General features: G+C 46.9%; 3 protein-coding genes across 3 annotated transcripts; 1 reads left to right on the top strand and 2 right to left on the bottom strand.

Annotated features, from left to right (window-relative positions):
* The first annotated feature begins 525 nt into the window (after window positions 1-525).
* LOC135398140 (uncharacterized) lies at window positions 526-4624 on the top strand. The gene is made up of 3 exons (XM_064629573.1): window positions 526-661; window positions 1417-2006; window positions 4561-4624. Exons 1-2 carry the CDS (start codon window positions 650-652, stop codon window positions 1954-1956), a joined length of 552 nt encoding a protein of 183 aa, XP_064485643.1. The 5' UTR covers window positions 526-649; the 3' UTR covers window positions 1957-2006; window positions 4561-4624.
* Window positions 4625-9757: 5133 nt separating this feature from the next.
* LOC135384572 (uncharacterized protein K02A2.6-like) lies at window positions 9758-10972 on the bottom strand. Its single transcript, XM_064613789.1, has 2 exons — window positions 10408-10972; window positions 9758-10098 (listed from the first exon to the last, which is right to left on the bottom strand). Exons 1-2 carry the CDS (start codon window positions 10970-10972, stop codon window positions 9758-9760), a joined length of 906 nt encoding a protein of 301 aa, XP_064469859.1.
* A 1653-nt stretch (window positions 10973-12625) lies between these two features.
* Window positions 12626-13981, bottom strand: LOC135398131 (uncharacterized). The gene has a single exon (XM_064629562.1). It carries the CDS (start codon window positions 13819-13821, stop codon window positions 12634-12636), a length of 1188 nt encoding a protein of 395 aa, XP_064485632.1. The 5' UTR covers window positions 13822-13981; the 3' UTR covers window positions 12626-12633.
* Between the last annotated feature and the right edge of the window lie 6471 nt (window positions 13982-20452).

The following is a 20452-nucleotide window of genomic DNA, read 5'->3' as shown; positions in this document are numbered from 1 at the left end:
TGGCAAAGCACATGCGAGGCCCGATATTCTCTCGCATAGCCAGTGCTGCCAGCTACGTGGATGAATATATGCGTAAACGGAGATCCAGATCTTACGCTGTAAAAGGGAGTTCGGACGCATGATTTCTGCTGGGCATTTATACCCTAGAATTATTTGGCACCCTGCATCAGGAGGCAATCTTAATGACCCCAGGCAGAATAATTTATTGCAACTACTTCCGATCTACAACACCGGAATGATTGCCTTCCTCGAAAAAAAAATAATCATAATAATAACTCGGCTATACCCTCCGTCGGCGTCTCCTCGAATCTACAAAGAAAAGCGAAAACATTACGGAGCGAAACTTGCAAATAGGACGAACCGACGCTCCGGGGCGAACTGACGAGTGTCACGCGGAGGACAGCCCCAGCTTTTCTGTCTTTTGATTTGTTTGTTTTTGTTTTTTTCGCACGGGTGCGCAGGGTGCTACTCTGCTTCCGGATATGAAAAATGAAACTTTTCTACTCTAATATCCGCAGACACGCCCCACCTAAATCCCCTCCGACTGGGTCATCATGCACTCTCTGACCGAATAACTTTCATATAAAAGGACCTCGCACGCATTTACCAGATATCACTGCTAGCCAGAGTGGAACAACTTGGATACAACATGAAGACTCTCGTGAGTTTCTGTCGTTGGCGTATTATTTTATTTGGCAGTGGAAATAGTGTTACACACGTTGTTGCACGTGGTGTACCACGGGATCACTGTCAACTCCGTTGTAAGCGTTAGTCTAACAACCATTTACGCATCCATACAAGAGCTTTCTCCCACTAATGAGCTCAACAAACTAGAAGCTCCACGTGGACTCCGAGGCCTAGTGGAGGTTCATAGCATGTTGAACCCTATATCCTTGGAAATGTTAATGGCAGATAAAATCGTGTAGATACTGGCAAGCTGGTGGAGGAACTCCATAGACAACAGCTCAACAAAGACAACACGAACACAACACTTGAACGTTTCAACTTCATCTGCTGTGTTTGCGTTTTTTGTTTGTTTTTTTTTGCTCACGCTCATGCTTTTTAACTATGGATAAATGTTAATGGATGCCTCGAATCTGTACCTCCTTACATTAATGCCGCAAACTGAAAAGAAGAACCGAAACTTGTTGAGCCCTCTAAAGAGAATTTATATCCGTCGAAGAAAGGTATATGGACCAGCTTGCACGAATGTTGAGGAAATTCCTCAGTGGTGTCCTCGGTAGCTTCAGTAGTGCTTCGGGACACGCTACTGTCCTCAACTCTATTCGTTCATAGGGCACTTGCAAAACTACTCAGGGCAGCACCGAGGAAATTCCTCAACGTTCATGCGAGCGGACCATGGGTATTTGTAATCAAAGACGCCTTATAGCAGCCATGATGATGACTTTATTTCAGATTGTTCTGGCTGCCTTCATTGCCTGCGCTTGCGCGGGAGGTTTGGGTGGAGGCTTCGGTGGTTACGGTGGTGGCTATGGAGGCCATTTTGGTGGAGGGGGCCTTGGAGGGTATGGTGGCTACGGCCATGGTGGAGGCCATGCTGTTGCTGTTCCTGTCGCCAAGGTGTCCTACGTCAAGAAGCCCGTCGTGAGCGTTGGATACGTCACAAAACCAGTGGTCAGCTACGTCAAGCAGCCTGTTGCACACGTTTCCCACGTGGTCAGGCCCGTCGTTTCCGTTGGCACAGCCGTTGTTGCTAGCGGCGGAGGTTTCGGAGGTGGCCTCGGCGGTTTCGGAGGTGGCTTCGGCGGTCTCGGTGGCGGCTACGGCGGTCTCGGTGGCGGCTACGGCGGCGGTCACGGATTTGGCGGTGGCTACGGCGGTGGCTACGGCGGTGGCTACGGCGGAGGCTACGGCGGAGGCTACGGCGGTGGCTACGGCGGAGGCTACGGCGGAGGCTACGGTGGTGGATATGGCGGCTACGGTAAAGGCTGGTGAAATGTGCCGCAAGAACTCACTGTGTAAGCCTTTCTCTTCGAATGCGCAAGGTGAGCATTAACGTAATTCGTGAGGCAATTCTATCCGAGGTACGAGAAGTCAATGACAGTTATAGAATGCAGTTGTTTGCGATTTTCGTTTTACTCAGAGTGCGAGGTAACTCGTTACTGTAACTACGTTCCTTTTTTGGTAACTTGTAACTTAACTCGGTACTTTTGCGCCGTGGTAACTTCCAGAGGAACTCATTCCTTTTTCAGGTAGCTTTGTCAAAGTAAGTTAAGTTCCAAGTTACTTTTAATTCGCTTTTCGCTAACGTCTACATATTTTCTTGGTTTCTCTCCGGTTCCTTCATGGCATTTTTTGCCCTAAAACGTGATATTCAATCAATGACAGTATTTTATTCAGGAAGTAAGAACCGCTGCCATTGAAATGAAGCTGAAGCAGTGTGCGCCCACAGGGAGTAAGATGCAGAGTTTAGTCCTCTACCAGAGAAACGTCATCATGACGTTGGTAGACAGACTGACCCCGAAACAAATCGGAAGGAGAGGGCTGGGTTCCACGAACGTGCACTTGTTCGCTGCCTCCTATTGAAAGAAAAGTAGGACCGGAGGACGTGTCCTCTCCAGGGACCATCGTAGTCCCCTCAAGACCGTGGCTTTCGGGCGTGACTTTGTTCACCTCTAGCTTCGAGCGCAGTTCAACTCTACCAAATTTGTGGAGCTGTCAAACACTATGGCGTCATTTGTTTACAAACAGGGAGAAGTCTAATGTTGGACATAAACGAAAACGATCTAAGCGTGTTGCACTCCCGCAGGCAACTCAATGTCTAACCCAACTGCACCTGCTTAATGCTATTTTGTGTCCGAAGTAACTCGGAAGTAACTGGTTCTTTTTTTTTAAGTAACTCAGTAAGTGCGAGTTGCGTTTCAGGCTGAAGAACTCCGTTATTAACTTAGTTACATTTTTCACACGGTAACTTAACTCGTAACGAGTTCTTTTTGATGGGTAACTTCTCAATCTATGGTTTCACTCAACATTGCGCACCAGACATGAGTGATAACCCGTCGAGGGGACGGAGATACAGAAATCAAGTTCCTTACGACTGACGCTTACAAGAGGTGGTTAGAGGCAGTGACAAGGCAAGGCAGACTGGCTGGATGTAAAAAAAAATCACTGAGGCATTAGCATACTCTACGATTACGACCATTCAGCTCGGCTGTGTTCAGTGTTAGGGGACTCATCGCCTTCATGAAAATATTTGTCATATCTATCTATACTCGGAGTTGCGAATAAAGCGCTGCTCTACAACTATAGTCGAGTACCTACATATTATAATATATCTGCTCCGTCGACTGTAACATATCTCGCACAAACATAAGATGCAACTTAAACAATTCAATAATTTTAGTAGTAGGCGGTAATTTTAGTAATTGGGCCAACCTCTCCATATTTTTCTTTAAGTCAACCACCCAGTAACTATTGAAAAGGGAAACGATGAACCACATTTTTATGTCAATGTAAGCCAATTGCTCCAACTGCTCCAATGCCAAAATTACAGGAAGAACAATACGCCGACCCAAAGTAAGATGACTTTACGTGCAGGAATATTCCTGTCGTGCACTTCAAGTCAGGACAGAGTTTATTCTCATAGCGAAATTGATTTTCTAGGTTTTAGAACACCTGAAGAGAAGTGTCTGACCTCGAGCACAGACACCAGACGCTCAGCGTGTATTAGTGCCATTTCGAGGCTAGCGAGTTTCTCACCGTAATATGTGTCATAAGGGGTAACATTCTCCACGGTCTGCAAATAGAAGAGTCTGGTACATGGAATAAGAAAACTGAGCAGACATAACCGTGGACACCTCGGCAGGGAATTTTGTGATCACTCTGCGTAAATCGTTCGCCGCAAGACGAAACGGAAGCCCTAATCAGCTTTAGAATGTGCGCGTTGTGAACAGAGGAGGAGAATGAAGTGAAAAGTGGACGAATACCTATTTATATTACTATTTTGGATCCCAGTTTCACACTGTTATGTACCACTGCACTGATTACAGTGAATGGCCCATCACATCATCCTATACGATTATGTATGTGTACGCTTGTGTGCGAGAGTACTTATTACAGGTGAAATGTACGCTTTCGAGCGTAGAATATTCTAATGCGTACTTCGTTGTGCCAAGCGCTGCTGTGAAGGTATAGGAAGGACATGTCAGACAACAGGCGTAAGACAAACACACAAGACAACACAAGTTACACACCGACAATGCGCTTTGTGGCGTATGTTTGTCTTACCCTCTGGTGCCCGACATTTCCTGTACTGCAGTGTTTTCGCAGCAGCAGCGCCCGGAACAAAGGAATACTTCCAAAGGACGAAGCCCACTGGTCGTTGTAGTGCAGAAGAGCTCATACTGGATTGAGTGTGCTCTGGCTGCTTCTTTGCAACGTGCGTCGCGTTTCATTGGTCGTTCCGTTCGTTTCTATACCGAACCTACACCGGCACACTAGACACGACCAGCGGAATTCGCCACAAGGAATACCAACTAACTCTTCACGAAACTTTTTCAAATATTCTAATAGTCGAGAATTTTTCATGGCCTGTTTCAGGACTTCTGTTGTGCCATGCCAATACCGATGTGCGTCAGTGAAACGGCCACTTCGGGAACCCCTGTACTGTATATTTTTTGTAAAAATTTCTTACTCGTCGTAGAAAAAATAAAAAACAAACGTGGCGAATTTTATCTTGTTGCTTGGTTTTTCCACAGCAGACGCCAGGCAACCAACGCAGAACCTTGCTGAGACAGCTAGAGCTGCAGACTGTGCCCAAAGCGAGTACTATGAAATGCGACAAAACGAAATTGCTACAAAAGATGGACGGATTTTATTATAATTGGGGGTTTACGTCGCGAGACAACTGAGATCATGCGACGCCACAGCGGTCGGCCTGTGGATTGCTTTTGCCCACCTGAGGGTTCTTTAACGTGCGATGAAAGCTCACCACACGGCACCCGTTGATGAAAAAAAAAAAAAAATAATAGGGAGAGATTGAATTCGTCACACGACAAATTCGGCTACTCTCACTGGGGGAAAAAATAGAAAAGAGAAACCCCCGCTTTCGCGATAACTATCGGCCAAAGGCCAAGTCACCGGTTAACGTAGCGCACAATGAATGACACGGTCCTAATAGACTGACTCCAACGCACACCTCTGAATAAATGTCACAAGCGCTGACAAGGCAGCACCCCTCTTGTCGGGTGGCCAATGACTCAGCACTTTTACGAGGTCAAAGTTGCTTTTGTCCAGTCGGTCGAGATCAGATTTCACGGTAGCCCTTTGAGGTGCGTATCTAGAACAGTGCACGAAAACGTGCTCAGTGTCCTCCACGGCTGCACAAAGTGTGCAGGTTCGCTGAATCAACTTCCCAATTTTATGGAGGAATTGGCGCCCGTATGGCACGTTCAGACGGAACCTGTGCAAGAGCGTCTGGATAGACCGACCGAGGTAACGTGGACGGAACTCTAAATTTCAGACCCGGGTCAACTAGATGGAGCAACGAGGAGTTCCTGTCGCCTTGTAGCCATTGCTGTCTAGTCATAGTCTCATAAGAGACCTCAATATATATACACATATGTCCGGCAGCGACGTTGGCGTCGTCCCGCACTTTCGCCTGATCACAAGCATAGCTTGCGATATGGTAACCTACTTGCGAGCAGGTCACAGCTTCCTCTTTGTCATTCGTAGTATCGGTGTCAATTGAATTTTCGTCGCTACTGCTTTCGTAAAGATCCATGCCGTCAATGGTGAACGCAACAAAGAAATAGATGACAGGCACACAGCCGCAGGAGCAATACGAAGCAGACGACACCCGCGAGGCGCATATATGGCGGCCTCTCGCAGCAAGAGCCAAAAAACTGTTCTTGGGGCGAGCGAACTGCTCCGTAGTGCATCACCCGAACACTCGGCTCTTGCTCTGACCGCACCACCTGAATTTACCGCTCGGGTTCGGGGCAGAAAAAAGTGCCCCAAATGCATCACCCAAAATCGCCATAACTTTTGCTCCCATACTAATGTCGTTGCGAAAACTAAGGGAAATCGGCTTTGCTTACGTGGTTCATCTCGAATATCAGAGCCCGGATTTCATCCCCCTCATTATGAACACATTTCTTTTGTGTGTGTTGGATGTGATGACATGTTGTCATGGTCACGTCTACACCATGTTTTACGACTTACAGTACCCCATTATGCCGAATGATTCCTCCAATATACTCCACAACGCAACGTCTACGAAGCAGGATGCCCGTGCTTTACAGTGTTGTCTATTTCAGGTTAGGCCACATTTAGCTCATTGCTTTGTGCAGACTTGGCGCCTTTGAAATCGGACTATGTGGCTTGGGAATACTATCGGTAGAAAAATCTCTAACAAATGAATTCACTTCCTATCTAGTACTTCCTGAATTATGCTCTCAACCTAAAGCTGTAGCCAATGCTGGGCTATTTTCAAATAACTCCCACACTTAGCTCTATATTCTGCTGGGAAAGTAGCCTGGAATTAGCAGGAAAAAAAAATGCGCTGCCATAGAAATTCGTTCGTTAACTTCCGTCAAACTTCCGTGATGCCAGGCAAGAGGGGTGCTGCCGACGGGTGTGTGTGTGGACAATGCTTTAAGTGTGAAGTATCTGAGCGCCAAGTACAATTACCGAAATCTGCATATTAGCTTTTTTTTTCTCTCGCTCGTATATTACTCACTCTTTCTTTAGACAAAGGTAGGAAAGAAGGGGAAGTTGATAACGTTCTTGAAGCATTGACGAATGCATACAAAGAACTTCTTTCTTTGCACTTCGCTATATGTTGATGCTATGCAGGAACGTCGACATGAAGATAATCCAGACAGAAAGGAAAGTTCTGGACTGTATATTTTCGTTTTTGACGTGAGTTCCGTGATTTTATTTAATTTTTATTTTTTTTTGGTAGTGAGACTTTGCTTTGTTTTACCCGTGTTTTCGTTGTTGGGTATGTGCCTGGGCTTGTCAAGCTGTTCGGCACAGTTTTTTCCCCACCCTCCTCATATCTAATGCAAGGTAACTACTACATGTATTTGAACTGGAACTTGAATTGGAATAAAATGAAATGAAAGTACACATAGTGAGAAGACTGACGGATTCTAAGCACGAGATGAATCTTAGTTTCATCTCAAAGGTGAACGCCCGTGTGACATTGACATTTAAACATATTAATTTAAAGATTATGAGGCAGTAAAGCAGGGAAAGGTAACGGAAACGGTATTATAGAGGAAACGACATTATACCGGCCGGTTCGGTAACAGAAACAGAATACTGTCTCATACTCCGAACACCTGAAACAGAAACTGAAACGAAAATTATTTCCGATAATAATTCGGCTACTGCAGGACCCGAGATGTTACAATACAACGTTTTACCGTATCATTTAGATAAATTTACGAAGTAAAACTGAACGAAGCGAACTAAAATTAGGAAGTAAAGCTGGAATCAATTGTCAAACTGCAACATATCAGTAAATAGTATGCAGGAGTAAATAGGGGTTCAAGTAAACAACGGTTTAAACAACAATTCTTTTCGCTCATGGTGACTTGCAAGTCGTAAGCGTGTGCAACATTCGTGAAAACCATGTTCATGTATTCGTAGAAGATACGTACTGTACTTGAGAAGAAATGTTCCCTGTTGTGTGCACGTACCCCCGAAATATATTTCCGAATATATATGTAGAGGTCTTTAAGTTTTATGACGGTCTCAAGGCTTGAAAAAAAAAACAGAGGGGATACATACAACAAACCGGGGGGAGGGGCGGTGCCGGAACCCGATACGGAAACGAAACCAAGGGAGTTTTAGGAAACCGTGAGAAACCGCCCTCAGACTCCTTTTCCGTAACACTATCAGCCAATCAGCTATCAGTGTAGCAATAGCTGATTGGCTGTGAGCGACAGGAAAAAGGAATCGGAAGGTGCTCATGGTTTCCTAAAACTCTCTAATGGTGGTCACGGAAACGGAAACAGAAACAAAAATGGGCCCGTAACGGAGGCGGTAACGGAAACCAAAAGGATTCAGTTACCTTCCCCTGCACTAAAGTGCGAAAATGTCTCATCGCCTAATGAAATATGCCGTTACCTTGACATCGACACAAAAGGAACGGGATTCATTCCTTGCACTGTGTGTCTTGGTGTGTACCGTTTTTCAGTGTTTCCCCCTTTTTTTTTTCTTGCCTTTTTCTTTTCTCTCTCTGTGGCAACTTGCCGCCCGTCTCGGCAGGCAGACCGCCCTCTCTTTATTTTTTTTCTTTCCTCCGATAAACGATACCCCCACCCCATCCCTTGCGCTCTGTGATTTATGAGCAGAAGAAGCCGCTATCGGTTGCGTTCAATAATGAACTCAAGTTGCTATAGTGCGCGCTGTCCTGTGTCCTCCCTTTTGTCTCTGTCCCTGTTATCGTTATCGCCCTTCGAGACAAATGAGAGCCCGCTCCGCATAGGCGGCATAATAAAATAGGCGGATGTATGTTTCCGGGTCCATAGAAAAGGCGTATAGTTTAGAAACAAGAACCTGCATGCTCGAAAACGAAAGAAAACGAAAGAGTTTGAATCGTTTGCACAGCTGTGTCCGCGCTAATACGGACAAAAATTAATGGAACAGAATTTATTTATTTTCTTTTTATTCTTTTTTTAGGTACAATAATTACGACATATTCCAGGGGTGAAGCTGGCAACGTTATGGTAGCACTTGTAATCTTCTGAGGCGTTGTCCCGATTTATTCTGACTAATGAACTTTTTAATTATGAAAGATAGCAGTTGGGCGCACAGGCAACACCTGCTCCTCTTTTTTTTTTTTTTCCTTACAAACAAACACCACCTGCTCATTTTGGGGCGCTGGCGCCGTTGCCGTGGGTAAGACTTCCATCACATCCTCCTGGTCTGCGGAGAGTACGATGCAAGCGCGCCATCATGGAAAATGCCAGTTCGACTTGGCCAAAATTCTCGGGCCATGGTCGGACCCCTGACATCAGATGCAAGGTCTACGAGTTGTTGCCGAGTTCCTCTCCAGCACTCGACTAATGGACGAACTCTAAAAGGTGTGTGTGTGTGTGTGTGTGTGTGTGTGTCTGTGTGCGTGCGTGCGTAAGAAGATCGAGCCAATATAACGAGAGGACATGGCACCGGAAATAAAGGAAGATTTGGCGGTCATTTTTGTCATTCTGCAAAAAGCACAGTATCTCTCTTGTCCCTCAATGCGATGAAGAATATATAGGAGCTGCTACAGTTAGCTGAGCTCCCTGCGACGAGCCAAAGGTTTAATTTGCAGAAGCAAACAAAAAATAAAGATATCACGCAAAAGCCTTTGAGCTGGCGTTCTTATCTGGGGGTTTAGGAACAAAGTAGGAATCATGTGCCCGTCTGTTAAGAGAATTTGTTTCCTCCTCGCGGCAAGGGTAAACGATTCGCTATTGCAAAACGACAAAGAAAAAGGTGCCGCTTGAAGTTGTGACCTACGTTTGTCTGTCACCCTTGCAACAAATCAGGAGAAATCCAGGTTGTTGTAGTCTTGCGTGGGTAGCGGAGCCTCAGGGAGACGACACGCACACAGTAAAGCAGGTGACAACCCAAAGACGTTTATTGCAAAATGCGCAGCCTTTTGTCAACTCAACACACGGGGCGGTGCCCTCCGATACAGTTATCATCAAGGTCGGTCTTCCGTTATCACATTCCTTCCCCCTTACTTTTGAGGCATCAAACATAACTAGTAAATACATGAGCATGTACTGACATACATTTTTCATTTTCTGAAGTCTGGTGCTTGGTAGCGGTCGGGAAGTCTTGAAACGCGGGAACTTGTGCGGATGACTGGTGTCTCGTGTTGCGGCGTCGTAGCTGATGTGGAGGGGAATCCAAGTTGATCGTTCCCAGCGTCTTGCGTTGCAGGCTGTCCACTGGGTGACCTCTGAGAACGCGGAGTGGAGGGGTTCCGGGTCTTTTCCGGGTTCGCAGCCTGCTTGTCCGGAGGCGGGGTAGACGGAATATCGCGACGGTGGATGTCAGCTACATCCGGCGGCTGCTGGGCAGATGGACTCGGAGCCCTGGTACTTGTCACTGGCACCTTATGCTTCGCAAAGGTCTCTGTAAACACTGATCGACATCGCAGATGATCACTATGCACAAACCGGTCCTGTTCGTTTACGTTCACCACAAACGTCACAGGGCTAACCACACTCACAATTGCCCCTTCTTCCCAGGCGATACCTTCTCCTCATACGGTCTTAACGTAGACTGGTTGTCCCTCGCTGAACAATCTGGGCTTGCGGCGATGCAAACTTTTCTGGTGATCAATGCCTTGATTGTTGCGCATATCATCTAGGAAGCTTGGTTTGAGTAGCGATAATATAGTACGTGGTGTACGTTTTAGAAAAAGTTCGGCTGGTGTCTTACCAGTTACTGTAGACGGCGTATTCCTGTACGCCATGAGGAAGCTGTCGATACGTTCAGAGATTGGTCTAACCTGACCAGAGTTGTGGTCCTGAAGGACTTGCTTTCGTAGTGTCGTCTTTGTCGTCTGTACCAGGCGCTCCGCGGCACCGTTAGATGACGGGTGGTATGGTGGCGTCTTGGTGCGTTTCACCCCGTGAGTTTGCATGTATGCTTGAAACTCTTGCGAGGTAAATTGTGGTCCATTATCACTTACAATTTCTTCAGGATAGCCGTAGGCTGAGAAAAGCTTCCGTAGCCTTGCAATTGTTGCTGTGGTAGTGGTCGACTTCATGCTAAAAACCTCGACCCATTTTGAATACGAGTCGATGACAACTAAAAGGTTGACCGAAGTGCGTGTTGCGAAATCTAGATGAATCCTTTGCCAAATCCTGGCTGGGTATGTCCATGGCTGATGCGGAACTGTCGGCACGCCAGCTTGAACAGCCTGACAGATTCGACATTTACGAACTTTCTCTTCGACTTGGCTGTCGAGACCTGGCCACCATACGAAGTTCCTGGCCAACATTTTCATTCGGTTAATGCCTGGGTGCTCCTCGAAGTATGGCCAAAACCGCTGGCCGAAGCTGTTCGGGAATGACGACACGTGTCCCCCAAGTAACACACCCTTGCTCCAATGACAATTCGTCTCGCCGTGCGAAGAACGGTCGATACTGTTCATCAAACGATGCGGCCCATCCGTTCAGCGTGTAGTCCGCGACACGACTGATGATCTTATCACGTTTCGTAGCTTCCGCGATATCTTTTGCGGTGATTGGGGAGACGTTGAAGAATGCTAGACATTCTGGTGGGGGGTCGCACTTTTGACTTGCTAGGGGAAGCAGAGATAATGCGTCTGCGGCTTGCATGTCTTGACCTTTACGATATCGCAGAGCATATGAGTAAGCAGAAAGCGTGAGCGCCCAGCGCTGTATCCTTGCCGCTGCTAAAGCTGGGATAGCCTTGTTTGCCGCGAGAATTCCAAGTAACGGTTGGTGGTCGGTATAAATTACAAAATGTCTTCCATATAAGTAGCGATGGAAACGTTTGAGTCCAAAAATAATAGCAAGTGCTTCTTTTTCGCACTGTGCGTAGTTCTTCTCGGAGGCTGTCAACGTGCGGGACGCAAAGGCGATTGGTCTTTCGCTGCCGTCGCTCATGATGTGGAAAATAATGGCTCCCACGCCGTAGGCTGACGCGTCGCAAATTAGTCCAAGCGGTTTGCGAACGTCGTAGTAGACGAGGCATGTGCTTTTCACGAGAAGCTGTTTTGTGTCTTCGAAAGCTCTCTTGCACGCTGGTGTCCACCTCCATGGCTGGTACTTTTTTAGGAGCTCGTAGAGAGGTGCCGCGACCGTAGATACATTTCTGAGGAATCTTCCGTAGAAATTTAGTAGGCCCAAGTACGCCTGAAGTTCTGTCTTGTTGCAAGGCTCCGGTGCTTCGACGATTGCCTTCATCTTCGTGTCTGTCGGGAAGATGCCTTGGCTAGTGATCTGGTGCCCGAGGTACGTCACAGACGACCGGAAGAACTGACACTTTTTCTCCTTTATCGTTAGACCGTGTTCCTGAAGTTTCAATAGCACTTCTTCCAGCGTCTTCTTGCAATCGACCAAGTCTTTCCCTGCGATGATCAAGTCATCGATATAGCATCCGACTTTCGGAATGTCTTTTAGTACTTGGTCCATGAGGGCCTGAAAAATCGCTGGCGCGCTGGATATCCCAAACGGAAGCCGTTGGTATTCGAACAGGTCTAGAGGAGTGTTGACCGTCAGTAGTTTCTTCGACGCCGGACTCAACTTTACTTGTTGGTAAGCCGCTGCGAGGTCCAGCACGCAAAACACGTTGCCTCCTACAAGTTTGGCGAATAGTTCCTCGGGATGTGGCAACGGGTAATAGTCCGTCTTCAATACAGGGTTTATGGTGATTTTGTAATCGCCACATAATCGAAGGCCTTGCCCGTTCTTCTTCGGCACACAAACAAGTGGTGTGGCCCACTCACTGTGAGATACACGCTTCAGGATCCCTTCCTTTTCTAAAGAATCAAGCTCCTTGATTTGCTCGCGCAGCGCAAATGGAACTGCCCTGGCTTTACAGAACACCGGTCGCGAAGCTTCTTTGACCACGACCTGTGCCTCGAAGTTACGAACTACGCCGGGCGACATACGAAATACACTGCTGTATTTGTCTTTAAGTGTTTGCAACTCGATGACTGCAGGGTTTTTTTGTTGCGTAGTGAAGAAACCCATTCCAGTTGAGTTTTAGTGTTTGCAGCCAATCCCTTCCAAGAAGCAATGGGAGGTCTTCGCCGCAGTCGTCAACGACAGGGAGTATTTTGCTCTGTCCTTCGTACTGCACGTTGACGTGAAGCTTTCCGACGACTGTCAGTTTGCCCCCTGCGTAGGTTCGCAGTACTACTTCAGTTTGCTGGCACGGCAGCTTTTTGAATCTCTCTTCGTAGAGTTGCTTTGGCATATTCGATACAGATGCTCCTGTATCTACTATCATGGAAACAGGCTGTCCCTCGATTGAGACGGTGACACTATATCCCTTAGCTTTAGCGGTCACAGAATATACCATGAAGGCGTCATCACTTGACTCGGTTTCAACGCTTTCTTCTACACAATCGACCTTTTTCACATTTCTCCGCCGATTGTTGCTGCACCGACACATTTTCTTCAAGTGTCCAACTTTTGAGCATGAACAGCGATATTCCTTGTACCAACACTGATTTGGGTCGTGGAATTTACCGCATCGATAACACTTTTGTGCTTTACCAGTTTTTCTCTGGCGCTGTGCGTTCGCTGTCTTCGTGCTATCTAATCTAACCATGTTCACGTCTGGCGGGAACCGCTGGTGCATTTGGCTGGTCTGTTTTGCGGCCTGTTCCTTATCTCGTGCCGTCTTACAAGCCTTTTCAAACGTTAAGTCGTCCATGGCAAAAAGTGCTCTTTGCGTTTCTTCGCACTTCAAGCCGGCAACTAGTCTATCACGCAATGCGTCGTTCAGAAACGAATCGAACTCACACTTTCTGGCGAGTTCTTTTAGGGCTAATGTGAAGTCTTCAACGCTCTCATGCGCTTCCTGGCAACGTCGATTAAACTTGCAGCGTTCTGCAATTATAGACGGTTTTGGACTATAGTGCTCTTCCAAGAGGCCTTTTAGCTCCCGGTAGGATTTATTCCCTGGCACGTCCGGAACGACTAAGTTCTTTAGGACTTCATATGTCTTTGCACCTATCACTGTGAGGAACGTTGCTTTCTTTTTGTCTTCTGAAATATCATTTGCTGTCACATAATGCTCAAATCGTTCCATGTAGGAGTTAAAGTTGTCGTGAGACTGGTCAAACTCGAGCAATCTTCCTACCCTGGCCGACATCTTTCTCCGCTGCTATTTACTTGCTTTTAACTGCCTGAATTGAGCAATGGATGTGCGGTGCTCGCCTACCTGGAGGTAATTGAATCCGAATGTCTTCGTCGCCAGTTGTTGTAGTCTTGCGTGGGTAGCGGAGCATCAGGGAGACGACACGCACACAGTAAAGCAGGTGACAACCCAAAGACGTTTATTGCAAAGTGCGCAGCCTTTTATCAACTCAACACACGGGGCGGCGCCCTCAGATACAGTTATCATCAAGGTCGGTCTTCCGTTATCACACAGGTAAACGAACTTTTGGCCTTTCCCAAAAATGTCTATCACTATATCCGAGCCTGGTAGCACGGTAAAAAACTGAAAGCGCATGCTAGGGGTTGGGTGTGGCGCTTTTCCTTACGCGCTCCATGAGCCCGATATATCTGTCTGCTTCTGCAAGCATTTCCGTCGTCGCAGGAAGCACTGCATCAGCTCTTTTGCTCCCGGACGCAAGAGAGAAAGCGCTCTTCAGGCGAAGCGACAAAAATGACCACGAAGTCTGCCTTTATTTTCGAGGCTGTTTCCTCGAATAACATTGGCTCGATTCTTTTTCTGACACCATCATCAATCACACCACATCAACAGGAGTAGATGTTTACTTATATCCTCCATAATTATAAAGTTCATTAGCCAAAATTAATTAGGACAACGCCACACGAGGTTACTAGTGCGGTCATAATGTAGTCCACTTTATATCCCCCTTATCCTTGAATATAGTGTCATATATTGTAATTAAAAAACATTTCCTATTTTATAAAAGTTCGCATGGTTGCAAAATTCCATAACTGCACGTATGCCCTCTATATTCTGCGTGTTATTGATTATATTAATTATTAATTTATTTCATAGAAGAACTTAGGTTAACAACGTTGCCTAAATAAGGCGTACGTCTAGTATATGAGACCGAATGTAGAAAACGGGGGGGGGGGGGGGGTAATATCTTTATTAAGAAAAAAAGAAAGGATAGGTTAGTCAGGCAAAGAGCCGGCTTGCTATTCCGAAAAAGAGGAAAAAGGGGAAGGGGAAAACGAAAAAGAAAAGGAAGGAGAAAGAAAAAAACAAAAAGGGGAATCAAAAAGAAAAGGAAGAAAAAAAAAGGGGGAATCGAAACAAAGGAAGGAAAGAAAAAACAAAAACGGGGGAATCAAAAAAAAGGAAGGAAAGAAAGACAAAAAGAAACAACAAGAAAGGAAAAGGAAAGAAAGAAGCGAATAAACACTAGCACAACGTTACATGCAGTTCACGAGTCCTGAGACTCGGAGAAAACCGAGGAGAGCGGCATTGACAGCCCGCTGCTTGGGTTGCAAGACGGGGCCAAGAAGAGCGGCCAACGAAAAGTCGTTACAGCCAATCTGGAGCAGACGGCAGCGGAGGGCGCCCCTATGTTGAAGGTGCTGCTGGCAATACAAGATCAGGTGTGGGATGTCAGCTTCCACTCCACAGACATTACAGTTTGGTGAATTTAGCCGACCCATCTTGAAGAGATGTGAGGTTGTACGAGTCGTAGGCAGTGGAGAAGGGATTCTTCTTTACGGCTGCAGTGGCAAGTGATGACGAACTCCATCAATGGGTCGATCGACCGTAGGCATGAGTTGTAAGTCGTTGTTTCAGCACGGAACTGCTGAGCACATGTGGCACACCGACGGCGTATGTATAGACGGCATGTGGAGGCTGTAAGCGGCAGAGGTGCCAGGGCCGAAGTGTCATCAGACCCAGCGCGTCTCGCTACTGCGTCTGCTCGGGTATTTCCATACACGCCTACGTGGCCAGGGACCCATTGAAACGTGATGTTGTAACCAGTGGCGAAGAGTTGATTGAATTTTTGAAGCGTCATGGTGTGCAAATCGCTTATTATGCTGGGGCGAGATGACGACAACATATCTAATGATGCCTTGCTGTCGGTAAGAATGACCCACATTCCGTGCCCGGATTCGGTAATATGCTCCAGTGCTGCCAGGATACCAAACAGTTCGGCTTCTGTCGAGGACACTGTATAGGGGAATTTGAAACCATGCCCCAGGTCTTCATCCGGAACGTAGAAAGCCGCGCTCGAACTATCTTTGGTTACTGAGCCATCAGTGTATATATGGCGACTTAGTCGGTGCGTTGAGGCGAGGTGCTCCAGTGCGAGCTGGTGGGCCACGACTGTGGGGACGTCTTTCTTGCGTTGGAGGCCAGGGATGTTAGAGTGAATACAGGGTCTTTCAAGAGTCCACATCGCCGGTGCATAGGATGGTGTAGACGCGGCAGATGGAATGCTCCCTTTCAGGCGGGCAATGGCACTGCCGAAAGCAGACGACGGGCAGTCCTCATCAATGCGATAAAGAGAGTGGAGCGGGTGCCGTGTAATATAGCGTGCATATGCGCGAAGGGTATCACCATCCCGCAGTATGTGAACCGGCTGCTCTCGCGCCTCTGCCAAGACAGAATACGTCTCCGTTGTCCTGGGGACTCCCAAACAGACACGGAGACTACGGGCCTGGATGTTGCGTAGTTCCTGTTCTTGGGTTCGACTCAGACCATGCAGAATGGGTAAGCTGTACCGCAATGTCCCCAACACCAGGGCCTGATGGACACGATAGAGGTCAGAGCATGATGGGCCCCAGGATGCACCAGCAATACGCCTGAATACATTTACCAAACCGTTTGCCTTGGTAGCAAAGCAAGCAGCTTCATATGGTGGGACCATGTCAGGCCACGGTCAACTGTAATACCCAGGTATCGACAGGTCGTGACAAAGGTCAGGGGTGAGCCATCAATGAAAAGCAGGTACTTATGGAATGATCTTCGTGAGAATGCCATGGCTACAGTCTGGCTAGGTGAGACAACCAGGCCGCGGTCAAGGAGGTATCTTGAAATGATGTCTAACGAACCTTGTAGTCGGCGTTGGGTCGTGTCACGCCGGACGGCGGAGGTTCAGATACAGATGTCGTCAGCATATATTGTAATGTGAGTGTGATCAGGAAGATGCGCAGGAAGAGAAGTCATAATGATATTGGATAAAAGGGGACTGAGGACGCGCCCTTGTGGAACACCACGATACACGTGGGACGTCGCAGTATCCCCCTCAGCGGTGCGCACAAACAAGGAGCGGTCAGCCAAAAAGACTTTGATCAATGACCTTGGGCAGCCCAAGACTTCAGCTTCTGAAAACGTTGCCATGATTGCGTTATGGAGGACGCGGTCGTACGCTTTCTTGACGTCGAGGAAGAAAGCGGCTGCCAATAAGCCATCGGCCCTTGCCTATTGTGTCTTACTGATTGGAGTTGATGACGCTGTCCATCACCGACCGGCCTCGGCGAGATCCCGCCATCGCCTCAGGAAAAAAAAAAAAAAAAAACGTGCTCTCAAGGTACCAGCTCAGGCGATTGAATATCATGCGTTCCAAAGTCTTCCCCACACAGCTTGTAAGAGCTATTGGGCGGAAAGAATCGATGTGATGCGGCGATTGACCTGCTTTAAGTAAAGGGACCACCATTGCGGTCTTCCACTCCTTAGGGACTTCCCCTTGGCACCAGCTTTCGTCGAAAATCCGTAAGAGGGATCCTCGCCCCGACAGGGGGAGATTCCGAAGGGCCTTATATGTGATCAGGTCTGCTCCAGGGGAGGTATGCTGATGAGAGTCCCGTAAGTGCAGATTCCAGCTCGAAAGGGGTAAAAGGCAAATCCAGGGCATGGTCTTTCGAAGACAGCATACCAAGGGGAATATCTTGAGCTGATGGGAGCACGACTGGAGGCTGCGCTGTCAGGCGTGGGCAATAGTCCTTTCAAATGTGCAGTTCAGAACGCAAGGTAGATATGGACAGGGAGCGGAACGGGTGCCGTACCACAGGAGTAGAAATTCCCTTGAGCACTCCCCAAATCCGAGACATCGGGGTACGGGGAGACAGAGATGTCGAAAAACAACGCCAGTCCGAGTTTACACAAGTGCCGGTGAACAGCCTTTTGCACCCGTCGCGCTTCTTGGCGGTCATGTGGTAGATGTGTGCGTAGCGCACAGTCCTGCTTTTGAAGTGTTGCAATAAATTATTGCTGATTGCGATTTGAATCGCGGTGTGCTGTTGTCCAAGTCTGTCATCATTCTCAACGAAATGAAATGAAACCCTTGTTCACACCACCCAGCTTGCTTGCTTTATTCTTCTTTGTTTCTTTTAGTTCTCTAAATGCCAGATGCCAGTTCGTCTTCTCAACAGCCTGGTACGTAACTATTCCGTGACCTAGTATGGCGAGACCACTCTCCGTGTTTTATCGAAATGTCCGTGGTTTGTGAACAAAATCTGACGAGTTTCCACTTAATCTTATGTCCTGCCACTACGACATTATATGTCTCACTGAAACCTGGCTTAACGATTCACATGTTGTTCAGGATTACTTTCCTTGCGAGTACAATGTCTTTCGTTGTGATCGCGAATATAATACTTGTGGTATGCTTTTTCGGGGTGGTGTACTTATTGCAGTTCATACTTCGCTTATCGCCCATCAGCGGTTTGACCTTGTTCACGGGTATGAAGCTATCTGGGTTGAGATATCTCTAGGACCTAACAACTCACTTTTGATCGGTAACTGTTACTTTCCACCCCAATGTGATCTAGCATATTTCGTAAGTTTTTTGAAGCGCTTGAGTTGAACACCAATGAATTTAACTCCCCCTTCCAATTATACGGAGACTTCATCGTTCCTGGTGTAGATTGGAACTCAGTGGACCTGTCGCGATCTTCTGGACTAGCTAGAACAAAGCCCCCCCCCCCCCCCAAACTACTTGCTGAACTTTATCAATATCACGGTCTTATTCAACCCAACACATTGCGAAATGTATCTGATAACACACTTGACTTGGTTCTTTCTGGTCTTGCTGTTGACGGTATTCAGCTTGTTCACCATCCTCTTGTATACATCCCGATAAGTTTCACCCGCCATGTCCCAAGCAGCAAAATGCACTGAAAGTCGAGTGCAGTAGGGGTGGACGGGTAGATGAAAGGCCTTGAACAGATTCATGAAACTACAGAACATTGATAAGACACATATCGTCCACCCCTAATGCACTCGACTTCCAGTACATTGTGCTGCTTGGGGTGTTGTTTCGTTTGACGCCCATGGGTCTTGTTATCAAAGCAGAGATGACAGGCTTCCGAGATATGACTACAAGCGTGGTGACTATCTCGGGCTGTACAATTTTTATCATCCGTAGACTGGTCTGCGACACTCCGCATTGATAATGTTCACGAAGCTGTTATGCAATTCTCTGACATTGTCCTCAGTGGTATTAACCGCTTCGTTCCAGTAACGAGACCCCGGTCAAACAGTCACCCTGTCATGTTTTCGCGCGAGCTGAAATCCCTTATGAGACGTAAACTTCATTACCACGCAGGAAGTACAAGTCTACTGGACGGCATGACTGGTATGAAAAATTTAAAGAGACACGTAAACGTATTAAACGCATCTTTATGCGTGACAGCCGTAATTATGAAAGTTTCGTTCAGTCGTCATTACTCACAAACCCAAAATCGTTTTGGAAGTACGTAAGAGACCGGGTCTCCCCTCCATCAAATTCTATCAAGCCAAAGCAGGGCGGGTGCCTTCTCACGGAACCCTCTGTTGCATAGGTGGGGAGTAACGCGTTACATTCGAGTAGTGAAATATGGTAACGCATTACATTTGGGAGAAAAGTAATGAGTAACGTAACGTCATTCCATTTTTACTAACTAATGCGTAACGAAAATAAAGTTATTATTATTAAATGTAACCACGAAAATGATGACGAAAGTGTTCCTTGGGTGTTGACTTGGGTGTTGTGACGAAAGTGTTCCTTCCCAGGGTGTTGCCTGAATAAAAGATCCTTATTTCATCCCGGAACATTCACTGCGTAAAAATCTTTACCAGAGGTCCTAAGCTCTTTAGTAAATGAGACACGTGTCACAAGACGTGTGACAAAAAGGTGTGAGCTATTTGCGTGTTGTTCAACGCTTCAACCTCAGTGGCGCTGCGGAACCCTTTGCAGTTTGCACCAAACAGATGGGTGGCGGAGCCGCTTCACGCGGAAACCGATATCTCCGAGTACGATGCAGGCTGATGAAAGTAGTAAGGGCACGCTCGCTTGAGAATACGTGAAGACGTGTTACGCATTAGCCAAAATTGCTTCAGAAAATGGTAGAGTATCTATAAAACTAATTTAACATTATAGAGACAGAAAAGCAGAATGGAAATACCTGTTATAAACGAGCAATCAAAGCGATGGGTTTGATTTACAAGGAGCACACTTGAAAATGGAAAACACCCGTTGTTCTAGTGCCTGTAACTTCTTGCCCTTTTTCCTACTAACAGAGGGTTCTGCAGACGGGAATTTTCCTTCAACACCATTTCTTCGCATGAGGCCCGATGAGACACCCCACTCATTATACACCCCACACACCCACCAAAATAAGGTTCTTGTTCTTTGTTGCTTCAATAACAATAGAAAAAGCGGTAGATGTATGTGGGCTGCTAAGAGGGAGGAATATATGTTTATTATGAGAAGAAAGAGGGAAATGTTAGCCTGCGCTAGTTGCTAAGACTAAACAAACCAAAACTCAACTGAACAGCTACAGGGGGGTAAAAATCATAA

Source organism: Ornithodoros turicata, chromosome 1, assembly GCF_037126465.1.
Source record: "Ornithodoros turicata isolate Travis chromosome 1, ASM3712646v1, whole genome shotgun sequence".
In the NCBI taxonomy this organism is placed as follows: Eukaryota; Metazoa; Arthropoda; class Arachnida; order Ixodida; family Argasidae; genus Ornithodoros; species Ornithodoros turicata.
This window is presented reverse-complemented; position numbering and strand designations above follow the sequence as displayed.

Coding starts and splice junctions, on each gene's coding strand:
- LOC135384572 (XM_064613789.1), bottom strand. CDS start 10,972: ATGTTGGCCAGGAACTTCGTATGGTGGCCAGGTCTCGACAGCCAAGTC. Junction 10,099..10,407: donor TACGCCGTCTACAGTAACTG/GTAAGACACCAG, acceptor CAGTGTTTACAG/AGACCTTTGCGAAGCATAAG.
- LOC135398131 (XM_064629562.1), bottom strand. CDS start 13,821: ATGTCGGCCAGGGTAGGAAGATTGCTCGAGTTTGACCAGTCTCACGAC.